The sequence below is a fragment of the Wasmannia auropunctata genome, unplaced genomic scaffold, assembly GCF_000956235.1.
Source record: "Wasmannia auropunctata unplaced genomic scaffold, wasmannia.A_1.0 LD336106.1, whole genome shotgun sequence".
In the NCBI taxonomy this organism is placed as follows: domain Eukaryota; kingdom Metazoa; phylum Arthropoda; class Insecta; order Hymenoptera; family Formicidae; genus Wasmannia; species Wasmannia auropunctata.
Window position 1 is genome coordinate 3,919,860 of NW_012026784.1, and position 14,750 is coordinate 3,934,609.

At 34.3% G+C, this 14,750-nt stretch overlaps 2 protein-coding genes across 5 annotated transcripts in view; one reads left to right on the forward strand and one right to left on the reverse strand.

Moving 5' to 3' along the window:
• Nucleotides 1-12,585, forward strand: part of LOC105452816 — a 23,464-nt gene extending 10,879 nt beyond the window's left edge. Inside the window, exon 8 of the mRNA XM_011694269.1 lies at nucleotides 12,522-12,585. The gene's annotated coding sequence lies outside the window, so the exon portion shown is untranslated. The remainder of the gene's footprint in view (nucleotides 1-12,521) is intronic.
• LOC105452799 overlaps nucleotides 9,942-14,750 on the reverse strand; it is a 119,140-nt gene continuing 114,331 nt past the window's right edge. For all 4 annotated transcript variants that reach the window (XM_011694248.1, XM_011694229.1, XM_011694239.1 and 1 more), the window contains 2 exons: nucleotides 13,657-13,990; nucleotides 9,942-13,403 (listed from right to left, as the gene is read on the reverse strand). In XM_011694248.1, coding sequence (XP_011692550.1) covers nucleotides 12,812-13,403; nucleotides 13,657-13,982 — 918 coding nt within the window. In that variant the 5' untranslated portion in view covers nucleotides 13,983-13,990 and the 3' untranslated portion in view covers nucleotides 9,942-12,811. The remainder of the gene's footprint in view (nucleotides 13,404-13,656; nucleotides 13,991-14,750) is intronic.

Below are 14,750 nucleotides of genomic sequence, written 5' to 3' on the forward strand. Positions count from 1 at the left end.
GGGGGGGAGAGTGCAAGGAAAATATATATCGAATCTTGTGTGGTTGAATGATTGTTATTGCTAATTCGTTCCTCTTACTGCGTCTAAAGAGAGACTTGAACATAGTTGTGTGGCAATCGCATACCAGCGGTGCAAGTCACTATATTTTATCTACGTAAAAATCTTTTGGGCGTTCGTAAGAATGACTCGAACAAATATATATTATACAATATAATATTGGCCTGCTCGACCTTTAGGAGCATAATGACAAGGTCGTAAATAATTAAATAACAGTTAATTTGAAGGGAATAATTAATTCAAAGCCGTTAAGGCAGTCGAATACATACAAAGTGAGTGTAGATTTAACATTCTCTATTGAGCTTATTTATTATGTTACTATCATTAATTACGTATTGTATATATAGATCGATAATACATTATTCTAGTTTTTAATCGATTATAATAGAGTTGAAACGTCCAACTCGTTTGTAGGATTGCGGACGATCGGACGGTAAAAATCGACGATCGAGATGTTGCGCGTGAGACTGCGAAGATTTTCTCTTTTCATTTCTTCTTGCGTTTTTTTTTTTTGCGTACATCATTTGACATTTAACGCGCATCATCGTCACACCACTCCACTCCTCTCCATTCTACTAAATTCGACTCCGCTCCGCTCCGCTCCACTCCACTTCACTCCACTCTACTCCAATCCAATCCACTCCAATCCGCATTCCTAATACACACATGCGAGATTCTCTTTGCACTGTCGATATCAAACAAAAAATCTTTTCATTCACATTACAAAAAAAACAACAGAAATAATGCGTTTAAATTATCAGTAATGACGTGTGTCAAATAGTTATTATATCTTTTGTATTATAAGAAATATTTATTATTATTATTATTATTATTATTATTATTATTATTATTGGTGCGGATTATTTCAATCATGATTGTCTGTCATTATTGTCCCGATTGTTCTGTTGCTTTACGTTTCATTCGTATACTTATTTATCTAAATACAAGTATCAAAAAATCCAAAACGCGCTTGCTAAATTTGACGCGTTTCTACTTGCGCTTGGATCACAGAAGAGAGTTTGTTCACATGTACATGTTTGTCTTAAGAAATTTTTATCATGCATGAATTGTTCAATCAAACATTCATATATACAATAATTATAATCATTACCATTATAGATTATCTTAGTGTCCAACTGCTTTGAAGTTTAGTAAATAGAAAATACATATTGTACCATTCTAATTATTTACAATCACGATATATTATTTTATACAATACTTGTAGACAAATGTCTCTGATATGTTGTTTTTGAATATATTTGTACCATTTTACTGCTCTTCTATAATATCACTTGTTAATTGAACCTGTAACAAAGCATCTAATTGTTACATTTTCATAAAATCGTTAAGTTTCTTGTGAAAACAATTCTGTGCGAGAGAATCTTGCATCTGTGGAGAAAATAATTCCTCCAATGTATATAGATAATCTTTTAAAAATTGAGGAACTGTAGATATACCTTACACGAATATAAATACGCGAAATAAAGTATCCATTTATCGCAAAAATATTCAATATGCGTAATTAACATGATACACATATACTTCGCGTACACTCGTGTATTCACACTTACATATTAAAAAAAAACACAAACACATTTAATAAATGTACGCGTAATAAACGCGTACGAATGTACTAATAAAAATATAGATATACCATATGTATATAATTAATTATATATATACATTGTATATGACACTGCGTTATAAAAATAATTCTATATAAATATATATATATATATATATATATATATATATATATATATATGTGTGTGTAGCAAACATAATACACATAAGGATATTTTTGATATACCTATATATACATATATTTATATATGTATATCGACTAAAGAAAAAAAGGCAAATCACTGGCAATAGTGATGATGAATATAAGTATTGTTATATCGTCGTGCAGGGACATCTTCGAAATCGCAAATAATCGTGATGGAGTGTGTCGCAAAAATAACTATTTATGTATATACATATAAATATGTATATATATAGAGTGAGGCACCTAACTTGCACACCTCGAGAAAACTTGTAAATTATAAGTTATACGAAAAATTGTTATATGCAAAAGTTGCATGACTTCGAAGGGATCATTACATAGTATATAAATTTTTTTTATAAGTGAAGGCATTAAAAAAATTTCGAGGTCAATTTCGTGTTTTTTTTTTTTATGGAATTATATGATTTTTGTACGTAATATAATTTCTCTAATTATTTTGCATGTAAAAATACTATGACGAAGGTCACCGAAAAATCAATAGTTTACGAGATATTTTATACTTTTTGATATATTTTGATATATTTTGACATAAAATGTAAAACATCTCGCGCGCAAACTACTAATGTTTTAATAAAAATATCTTAATACTTTTGTCACACAGAACAATGAGTTTAACAAGTTTTGTTTAGTTATTTAAAAAAAAATTATGTAATTTGCAATATGCAACTACATATTATTTTTGAAGAACAATTATGTGTTTTCTTTACAACAATTGATTTGTCTCATTAGTCTGTGCATAAAAATATTAAGGTATATTTATCAAAAAATTAGTAGTTTGTGAGATTTTACAGTTTATGTTAAAATATGTTATTCTTTTATATGCGCACAGAATAATTAGAGGAATCATATTATGTAAAATCAAATAAATAAATAAAAAATAATATAATTTCATTTAAAAAAACGAAGTTGACCTTGAAATTTTTTAAACCCCTCCACTTTTAAATAATTTATATACCGTGTAAATAATGACTTCGAAATCATACAACTTTTGTATATAACAATTTTTCGTATATCTTATAATTTACAAGTTTTTTTCGAGGTATGCAAGTTAGGTGCCTTACCCTGTATATATACATACTTATATATACATATAATATTATAAAATAAAATGAATCAATTGTGACACATGTGAAATATTGATATTAATCATCCGTATGTGTTTATTTCAACTTTTTTATTATCTTCATGATTAATAAAATGTCAATGATTAAGCTTGTAATTTGTTATCGATGAGAAAATTATTAATGGAATGCAGTGATTTTGCATTGCGTTCAACACTTTACAAGTTTTTTTATTATTATTTTAAATAGATCCATTCCTTCATTATTGAAATTATTTTCAGTCTGATATTTTTCGATAAATTTTTTTCCGATAAAATATATATTAATATTTAAGATGTGCTATTGTTATAAATAATTTTGATTTAAATTACAATTAGGAAATATCATAGAACATATAAGTGTCTTCGTTTTGACGCAAAAAAATCTCGTGTTTCTAGTATTGAATTCAAATGGGAAAAAAAAAACAATTATTTTCAAAGTATCATAGCGCGTTATCTTTATGTCTTGTGAAACATTAACGAATTATTATTGCGGACACGTACGCAATCCTTTACAATTTTTATCAAATGTCACGAAAGAGCAGAACAGACCGAAAGAAATGCTTATTGTCATTGACAAAAATTCACAATTATGTCCTATATTAAATCATATTTCGAGAAATATGACGAAACTTTATTGCATTTGTATACTTTTTAAAATATTTATTAATCGTTTATCAATTTATCTGTCAGCAAGAACAAATTCGTACCATTGAAAAATCATCGATCATCGTCGTGACAATGATTTGAAATGACGGTATCCACGATAATGCTAAACTCTCGTAAACTATGGAATGCTCAAGGATATCGATACGAATTTAGTTGTTATTTGCACGCATTTCACATGGCACAGCGCGGCACACTCCATACAGCGCGGTGCGGTATATACGGTGTGCACACACTGCATATGCGTGTGATGCGATGAAAAAGGAGGAATTTGCAAATCGTAAACGAACAAGAACTGAGTTTAAGTTTTAAGAGTTCTATTTTTCTGGCGGCAAAAAGTGTAATTATTGTAAATGCATGTCGAATGGACGATATTGACTCTTGGCTACCTTGACTAATTGCCCTGAACTCTGTTCAGTGATAATCATCGTTTGTTAACGTCCACTTTAAGAGATAAAATTTAAAAATCCCTATCGTAATTGGTCGATAGAAAACGACCATTGTTAAATCTTTGATTGGAGTCAATAATCTCTGGTGCAAAAATAATTCTCGGATCCCGGAGAGAAAATTCTCTCGGTATAGATAGCGGTCAAATATATTTCCCGTCTCTCTATTTAGACAAAGTGGTAGCGTTAATTGCCTGTCTTTATCTTGAGAGATTATTCGAGTACCCAATTAATTTCATATATGCTGCGCAATGATGTACCTACATCCGTGATCGGCACTGTGTATGTCCAAGAGTCAACAAACGTTCTGAAAATGTCGGAGGTCGATCTTCGACCTTCGCGACGAAAAGTTGTAAAAATACGAATGGATGAAGGTGATGCTACGCGATATCTTGGATTAGTTTGATTGTTCATTGCGAGATATGTGATTACATAGACCACGAGTCATATCAGGATTAAATGGAGATGAAGAGAAGGATTCTGAAGATGAAGAGAAAAAGCTGCTAGTGACGAATGATGAGTGAGATGAACAATTGTGTATATGTATACAATGCAAATCTTTTGTAGGATTAGGGGCGTGTGTGAAATTATTTTATACTAACATATTATTTGTAACATTGTTAATTAATTCTGGTTAGTTTTTTCTGCGAAAGAAATTATTTGCAATATTGTAAAAATACGAGTTTGCTCAAATGTGACTGACGCGTCAAAAAATTGACACTGATGCGAATGTATCAATCGCGCTCTCATGATAGCAACAACTTCATCCATTCTCGTCGATCGACTATTTCACTTTTTTTGCTGACGAGTAACGTCGCATCGCGAGCGTGAATGATTGGATACAAAAGCCGCAGACATTTATACTATACACAGCAGTGCACCGGTCACATTGCATCTCGTCATCTTTTCCGTTTACGTCACGCATGTGTAATACATGTAATTTTTGGAGACAATTTTTTTTTATACACGGTAAATGAGGAAGTTAACAGTCTAGCGTATATCCTTAATAGATGTCTGTGATGAAAGCTAGCCGATTCGCGCGATTGACAATGTTTCCGCGTTTTACGCAGAGATGCTTATTCTTTATGCATATTTCTTACAGTCCGAATCGCTCCGCTTTCGTGCTTTCGTGCTTTCGTGCTTTCGGGCGTTCGTGCGTTCGTCACGAAAAAAGTGAAACGAGAAAAATATCGCGGCCTTGATAACGAGAGCGAATCTCGAAGAAAAATGCGAGTGCAAAAGTGAATGTGATGAAAGATGGAAACAGCGTCGCGTCACGCAAAATGTTTCGATGTTCTTTGCGTGTGCGTGAACGAGAATATTTTTCAGAAAGGTGATATTTTATTAGTGCGTAATGATAAAAACTGAAAATAAACTCGCTGCGCGCAGTCGAAAGAAAGGAAAAGCAATACGAACGCGCCCTTAGATTTTTTAGGCAGGTCGAGCCTCTCGGCGAGATAACGTTTTATTACGTTTTTAGACGTCTGACTGACGATGAGACATGCCGGGCGACAACACGCGCGGTTCGTCTCACTCACTTGGCTCTCGGGTAAGTTTCCTTGGGAAAACAAAGAAAAAAATCGAAGCGACGACCGAAGCGAATTGACAAATTGCGAAAACGCACTCTCGTCTCTGTGCGCCTCTCTTTCCGTTCCTACTACTTAATCTACTACGTTCTGTACTCTCGAACTCGAAAATGTGTTGAGAGAGTCAATTTTGATCATCATGAAAATTGAATTACGGTCACGACAGCTCGATCACGGAAATTAGGCTTTCGAGAGATCGAGTTTAGAGCAACGGTCCGATGCACACTTCTCTTAGAAATTAAACGAGGATTAATTTTACTTAACCGCGAGATTTAATTTCATACTTATTTTCTTCAACTCTTGGAAAAGAGAGATCTTGTCAACGTTTAACTCTTTTAATATTTTTTTTTTTTTATCGAGTATCTGACACGAATATAAGCTCTCACTCATCGAAAACATTCAAAGAACACCGAACACAGTCTCTCGATCATTTCCAGTCTAGATGTTTCGACATCCAAAAAGTAGGACGTGGATTATGAGTGATTCATAATTGAGGACAAACTTATATTTGCGTTAGGTATCTTGATAACTGAATTAGGAAAGAGAAAAGGGGAATATGATGCGTAATATGCTGTAGATTAATAGTGATATTGGACTGACCTGGACCTTAATCGAATGATGCGTCAATTCGAACGTCTATTGAAATAAAATCTATTTTCGATTCACATTTTTCTGTAGTATAACGTTTACTTTATATTCAAAGTTAACTTTAGTCCAAAAAACGTGTCTGAAGATTAAAGCAATGATGTCATGATGTATGTCGCGAAAGGATCGCTATAACATAAATGTAACGATACGCACAACACTTGTAACACGGATACTGGGATAATTTGAGGATATTTTTGTGCCTCCACGATGTGCCTCGTTTTGATCATTCGCTCTTTGCGCAACCGAGAAGCCTTCTTTCACACAATTCTTCAAAAAATTAGGAGCTGTTCACAACTGTTGCTCTTTGACGTAAAGATATGCAAGTACATTTGTATGCGACGGCAATTTTCACCAAGATCAACTCTTAAACTCTTATTGCATAATTTGTTAATTAAGATTTATCTATCATTGTTAAAATAGAGATTTATCACTAGTAATACGATTAAGATCTATTGTTATATTTTTAAATAAGACCAAGATTATTTTTTCGGATAATGAGAATTACCCTTGCGGTACTTTTACACACACTTGCGTATCTCTCGTATCGGCGATTAACTTTACGTGTACGTTCGTTTAATCCTTTTTTTTTTTAATTTTCTGTATAATTTTATGCGAGTGTAAATGGAATTATTGTAATATTATTACGAGTGTGATGCTAGCGAATTATAGATTCATCCGTAAATGTATCATTGCATCGCGTGAGCGATCTAAATTACATTGCCAGCCGTTGCAACCTGAATCGGCATCATTCAATATTTTGGTATCGGTCTTTGAAAATTATTGTTATCGCTCCTAGTCCATTAAATAAAAACGATTTCAAACACAACAAGAATGTCCAAGTAATGGCAAGTAAACAATTTCCACTCTTTTGAGAGAAATCTTTTTATTCGAAATAATGTCGCTCGAGAGAAGTAAAGCGGAAAGAAATCAGAGGAATCTAGAAGTACGATCGCGAGAGGCGCACCGAGTATTGAGATAAAACAGAAAGAAGGAAGAGAACTTTGCCGTGCATCCGAGTTCTGATCTTGACGCGACCATGCTCATACACACACCCACACACACCACACACACACACACACACAAACGCACACGCGATACACGCGGTGTTACTATTACGTTATTTAAATTAACATGTTAACGCTAGTATGATAATCTTTTGTTTATTTAGTTTTTAAGCGTAATAATTATATCATTAGTTCTTCATCTTTTGTGTATGCGTGTGTATGTGTGTATATATATATATATATATATATATTCGCAATCTCAATAAAATAATAAACAAAAAAAACAAAAAAGCCATCAAAAAGTGTGCAGCCTCCCATTTCATTACCACTGCCATTGCGATTTACATAATGTACATGATTATAATTATAATGACAAATAAACAATATATAATATATATATATATATACATATATATATAATCTTGTCATTATTTCTGTGCGCATGTCTTCTTCTTGCAGAACAGAGGAAAGAAGAAAATCAAACAGACGGCAGTTGCATTTTATTTGCAAGTTGCAGTTTATTTGCAATTTGTTCATATAATTGGTAACTGATTTCGGATATAACTAATACTAGAAACCTAAACAACGTATGAAATTTTATACATATCTAATTATCTTAGTAGTGCTAAGGCGACTATTTACAAGTAAACGCATTGAGCCGTTTTTCGCGATGTGTAGCACGGGTGTCGGGAGAGCTATACATATTCCGTTGCCTATACGCACATCGTACACATTTTTCGAAAATGTGGCCCAGGCGTTCGAAGGAGGTTTGGATTTGTCTGTGCGTTTGCATTCAGACTTTGCCACGGAATTGTCTCTACCCACATAGTGTTTCCTCTGCTTTTTCCAAAATACTTTCTTTTTCTCAATCATTAAAAATATCAAATTGTCGAAAATGATATGACACGATGGCTGGATTGTAACAGCAAAATTCGCTTCAGTAGTGAATAGTACCTTATATAATTGATATAATATGTACCTCATCTTCACAAAAAAAAAACAACAAAAAATAGTTTTACAAGAAAAGCGAGATTTTATTTTTGGACAGCGCGAGTTTTGCACTAGAAGAACTTGATACAAGTCGGATGTTTCTCGTAGCAAAAATCAAAATTCGTATACACGAGAAAAGACCTTATTTAAATTTGGAACAAGATGCTTGCGAATTGACAGCAGAAGCGACATGTATATGGGAGACAAATCATTCCGAAACATTATCCAATTCCTTTTAGCACTTTTGTGAGGGATAAATAAGTTAGAAAAAAGGATTGCCGACAAACCAACGAAATGTAGCTGCGACATACGCTAATCGATAACACGAGCACTGATATCGATAATTGTAATAAATCAGTAGTTTTTCTTCGTGCGCTATTTTAAAGGATAAGACAATCGTTGTGTGCGACTTGTGTCATTGCGATATGACATTGTGTGTGTGTGTGTGTAGAAGAATATCGCAAAAATACCGCGTTCGTAAGTTTGAATTTTGTCATTTCGTGATATTAGATAATTTCGTAACGCAAACACGTATACGTATAATGAAAATTAACGTCGTACGGCATGTTAGCAGAGCAATTCAACAAATGTTAAAACACCGCAGTTTCTATAACGTAAAAATTATCATGAAAAAACAGATTGGCAAATACACCAGAAATGAAGACATAGCACTATACGAAATTCGTCAAGGGCTTCTGAAGAGCTTGTAAAGATACTTGATCGCTCGACAGACGATGAGTTATCCAATTATCTTCAAATAACTGTACGGTATGTATAATGTATATTCGACAGCGTTAACGTCGTCCGATGCGTCCACGTTTTTAAAGAGACTATGTGTACGATGTATGATTCAATTATTTCTTCACGTAATCAAGTAGTCGAGTTATGTTATCAACAGTTTCTAGTAAAATGAAAAGATGTTTCTTGAATGTTAATTAAGGCGCATTGGATGGCATTAATGCTTTGTATGCATTTATATACCGTCTATGTGTGCAATGTTTACAAATAATATAGACGCTTCCTTAATATAAAACTAAATTAAAGTTCAATTTTAATTTTAAAAAAATTTTTTTAGCGCTAAGAATGAGGAAAGATCATTGAATCATTGAATAATCACTGAATTCAAGACAACAATCATTTAGCTCCATTTAGCATGTCGAGAATAAAATAATAAAATATTTTTGTGCGCGATATAATCTCTTTTCGACGAGTTTCCACGTTGATTGCCGTTGATTGTTGAGTGCTGATTCTCTTTTGTCAGACACAAACGTAATAAACACATTGTTCTAAGGAAAGCAGAAGAACCTCGCGATAGATGACGATCAAATATACGGCCACTAAAAAATAAATTTATGACGCACCCGTTACAATGACGTTAAAACCCTCGAGGAACATAAATTTAGTATTATCATCTGTGCGCAAATTGGGGAAATTGGAATTTTTTTCTCCCATGCGTGAATTTTGTCACTGATTCTACAATATAAATTTAGGAAATCGAATTCTGTGATTTCTCTGCACGTTTCCACGTCCAACTTTCCAATAATATATGTATGTATACAGGATGATGATTCTCTCATAGAAGAGAGAGTGCAAGAGAGAAGGGAGGAGGAGGGGGGGGGGAGGGGAGGGGGGAAGCACCATTACAGGAAAGTACAACTATTGCTTACTAAGGCGTCTACTCCTCGAATATAAAGAAATATCAATAAAAATAATGCAATAACGTACAACAGCTAAGGCTCGTTGTGGCGTTACGCGATAGCGTGTGTGTTTCGTCGTGCTTACAAGACGGCCTACGGAGAACTATGCTCCGGAATGAATTGCACCGCATTAGAACCAGACCGTTTAAAAACACAGTCATTCATATCCAGGAGTGCCGTGAAATTTATAATAATATAACAATACTAAATTTCAGATTTTTCCACAAAGAAAACTGCCTTACAAAGACGCAAGTTTTCTATACGGTTAGGGTAGTTAGAGAGAATTCGCTATAGAGCTCTTGAACACAACGCGAAGAAGAAATCACGCGCAGACAGTGCGCTTAACGCCATTTGATACGAAGATACAGGTTCGCAGCATTTCATATTTTTAAATAAAAAATAGCGCATTTTATTGTTTTTGAATAAAATAGCAGCGGACAGTTACAATGAACATACATTTGCGTTCAATAAGAAAATCAAGAAACATTGATGTTTTAACTTTTAATATTTTTTCAGATATCCGGAAAACTTGGTTCCTTTATAGATCTTACTGGCGCTAAGCTGCTTTTTTATTCACGTTCATAGTTCTATCTCGATGTGCGTTATTCTCTCTCGATATAATTCATCCTATATCCTTAACATGTTATTAAAAATCTATCTGTGTATATACAAACAATGTGCACATACGCGCGCGCTTTGCGTCATGCCGAAGGTTGCGCCGGTACCAAAAAAAGTTTGTATCGGTGGAGAATAATATGCAGGCACGCGTATCTCCATGACGCTTCGATACTGCGCGAGGTGCTTCGACGTAGTTCAGGCCGCGGGCAAGGTTGGGCGGACGACGCGGATAAGGAGTCAGCGAGGACATTAGCACTTGACTCATGATTGCGCGTACAAGATCATTAGCGCCATCGACAATTCAGAAAAATCTAATTAGAAGTACATATTTTCAATTAAATTTATAACAATTCCATAAATAATGTTTAAAAGTAAATTTGAGATAGGTATTTATAAAGTAAAAGGAAGAGGAGAGAGAAGAGAGATTATTTCATGAGAAAGAAGACTATTGTTATGAAAGGAAGATGATATTAGATGATATTCTCATACTATAAAGTAAAAGAATTAAAATAATTATTATTGAAGTAAAGGCACTAGATATGGATGATTGCATGCTCGCGCGAGCACTAGTCTCGCTAAGAAAAAATAATTTATTATATTAAATAACTATTGCATTTTTTCATCAAATGACGCATATCGCAAGATTCTTTAGCATTTACGTTAGCTTTATTAATTGTCAATTGTTTCTTGTTTATTAGCAACAGCAACGCTACATTTTATTGATATTAAGTAACAAAACGTGAGACGTTTAGTTATAGCTTTAAAAATTCACTCAAAGTTTAATACCTTGAAGCTAGTCCCCCAAGTATCTAATTGTGGACAATTTTCATTAGTTTATTCAATTAAAATTAAAAAATATAAAATAGTACTAAAATTGAATAAAATATTTTTTTTGTTAAATTACAAACTATTAATTATGTTATTAATTGTTTAATATTTTTTTCTAAATAAAAATATGAATTTTTATCCTTAGGATAATCCAGAACTGGTGCCCTTACGCTAAATTGAGTTAACTAAAATCCATCATATCTATCATCAGTCATTGACCTTAAATAGATTTGATATTGTCGCATAAATAGATTAAGCGGAGCATCTGAAGAGCGAAGCCAGCAATTATGCCTGCCACTGTCAAATCGCACTATAAAAACCGATTTTGAATTTTGCAATATTACATGTTAAATAGCAAATGATACAAGAATTTATAAAAATAATTTATCATATATAACTATATTAATACTTTTTTCAGAATTTGTTTTTTCTCGACAAGCTTTCATAATTGCTGGTCTCACCTTTTTACATGGCGTATATATATAAAAATCAATAAAAATCAATAAAATATTGAAAATTAAAAATGCATTCATGATTCTATGTATATAAAGCAATTAATGGAATTAATGGAAAATGTTCTCGCTAAGATTATTGCTAAACAAAATGGCCAACTAAAGAGCGGCGTGTATTCACTGTGTTATTAGGTATCTAATAACACAATGTGGTTGCGCGTTCAACATTGAGTCAGGGCTGTAAGTAGATTATTACCAGCATGAGTCAGACTTGCAGGCGATACATGATATGACCGAAATTCCGTGCATGTACATATATTATGGCGGGGTATCGTCTATCATATACTTTAACATCATTCATGTAATAACTGAATTTAATTTGCATTTTTTAAGTTGCAACAAATTAAGCTTAAACACAGAATTAATAAAATTTTTATAATTCCTTAATAATTTCGACGTTGCGTTGAAGATATATTGGTAATCGCACCGATTGCATTTTTTAATCTTATTAATACTGGAACGGCAGACATGTTATTTTCGATCGATTTTAAAATTTAACTTTTTGTCGTCCCTTGTAGTTTAATTGCGGTAAAAATTGTACATTTCTAAATTTTTAGCAAGTTTTTTAAAAATTTTTGTTGCAGATCTAATATGAATTACGTGTTAAAATAACACGTCATCCAAGATACAATTTAGCCCATCTATTTGCCCACGGTGAAAAATTTTTTAGAGTACTTAACGCGCGTCAGCACACGTCCAACCACGCGTTTTTCATCTACGAGCGCACGAAGATAAGCCAGGAGGATAAGGCGAACACAGAGTTCACGCGTGACTCTTCTCGTCAGACGACTTTGCGTACCGCAAAGTCGACATCGACGACCGTTGCCATTGGCGTCCTGCAACACCGTCGCGACTCGAAATATAGTACCATCGTCTAAGTTTCCAGGCCCGGCACCAGGCTGTGGAAGGTTTGTATGTCATGGAAGGCGCGGCCGCAACTCTGATTGTTGTTGCGCTCGAACTTGGTGAGATCAAAATGCTCGTCCAAAGACTGCAGCTCAGCCAGTCGTTCCTCCAGCGTCTTTGCCGAGTCGGCGAATCTGGAAAAGTCGCAAAGTCGATCGGGATCGACTACGTCGGCCACCTCCATCATATCGGTTCCCGGTCTCGAGAGTTGTACGCTCGTGTCGTCGAGATCTCCGACGCCGGGGAAGAGCATGGAATGGCAGCTCGTCGTGCTATCGACCCCATTGCCGTTAGTAGAGGTGCTACTTGTGCTGATGATCGTGCCGTTTGGTCGCACGTCTGCCACGCCGCTGCTCAAGCGGTCCTCCGAGAAGTCCAGATGGCGATTGTCGTTATGATGGGACGCTACTGCTTCTGACTGAATTTCATCGATGTGCGAGAGCAAACGTGGCGTCGGCGGCAAGATGTAGAAGTCACTGAATACGTCATCCTGCAAGTCCAAGTCATCGTGCCTATGTCGCTTGGAATTGAGTCCGTCGTTTCTCGAATCATCGGCCAACCTACGTTTCAAAATCACAAATATTGTTAACATGAGGATTGCTTGCAAATAATAAATTCTTATGGTAAATGCACGCGCATGCACACACAAAGTGTACAAACAAATTTTCTTAACTGAAAATTCAAGACAGAGAAAGAGGGGAGAGGAGGGAAGGAGAAAGAGAGAGAGAGAGAGAGAGAGAGAGCCTCAAATTATAATTAAAATTTTATTAGAAAGTAAAATTAAGATTATTCTACTCGGGTCCGATGTCATACCTCTTTCTAGAGGAGGTTTCCTCATCCGTTACGTCGGCAATGAGATTCTCGGCGATGTTATTTTCCTTGCTGGCATCCATGTATGATGCCACCACTGGAAGCGTACCGTAACTCCGTGTCTTCTCGTCCCGATTTTCACGCTGCAATCGTCGTACAGCATTATTTATGAGAACTGATCGGCATAAACTCGCTTCAGGGTCCTCGATCCTCCTCAGCTTGCCGGCGGAAATCTTAAGCAAACGGCGACGTTCTTCGCGGGCGCGATATTTAGCGGAGATCATCGTGGGTCGGCTCCTGCGGATCACCAGATCCTCCTCCAATCTCATTTTAGAATCTATGACAATCAAAAAAGACACAAATATTATTACTATTGTTATTTTTACAGATACTATTTTCATCATAGCCATTGTCTGTTAAAGCTAAGGTCGAGGTCTTAGATGTTTGGTAGTACACTCGAAAGTATTTTTACGAAAGCGATATTCTTTCTTATGACGAATCAAATACAAAGTGCTGACAGTGCTATGTGATGCGATCGCTGCAGTGCAGCGAAAATGCTTTACTAGAAGAGTAGTTGTAACTTTTTTTACATATGAAAGAAATAAATCGAACCTATATGTACATACTTCTTTACCTCCTACTTTTGTCGTATCTATTTGTAAACTGATATGTTTATAATACAATTATCATTAAAAATTGTCAGCTAAAAACTATTAAAATTTAAATTTAACGAATCAATATCTCTATATAGATAATATATGACGAAAATATTCGATGAGCCATAATAATTTACAGTAAAAAAAATAGCCGATAGTTGTCAGTTAATTTTTATTAAGTAAACAATTCAACATGTAATAATTCGTATCATTTAATATATTTCGCAAACTTTGCAAATAAATAGAGTATATTTTCAAAGGGTATTTTATATCGAATAAATCATCGTTTATCAGGTATACAATTTTTAATGATTGACGTACATACAATGTATCTCATTTATACCATTTGTAAATTGACAGAAACTTTTTACATATGGCGTGGCTTTTTACATCTAAACGTTTTTATGCTTATTATAGAGAAAAAGAGAGAGAGAGAGAGAG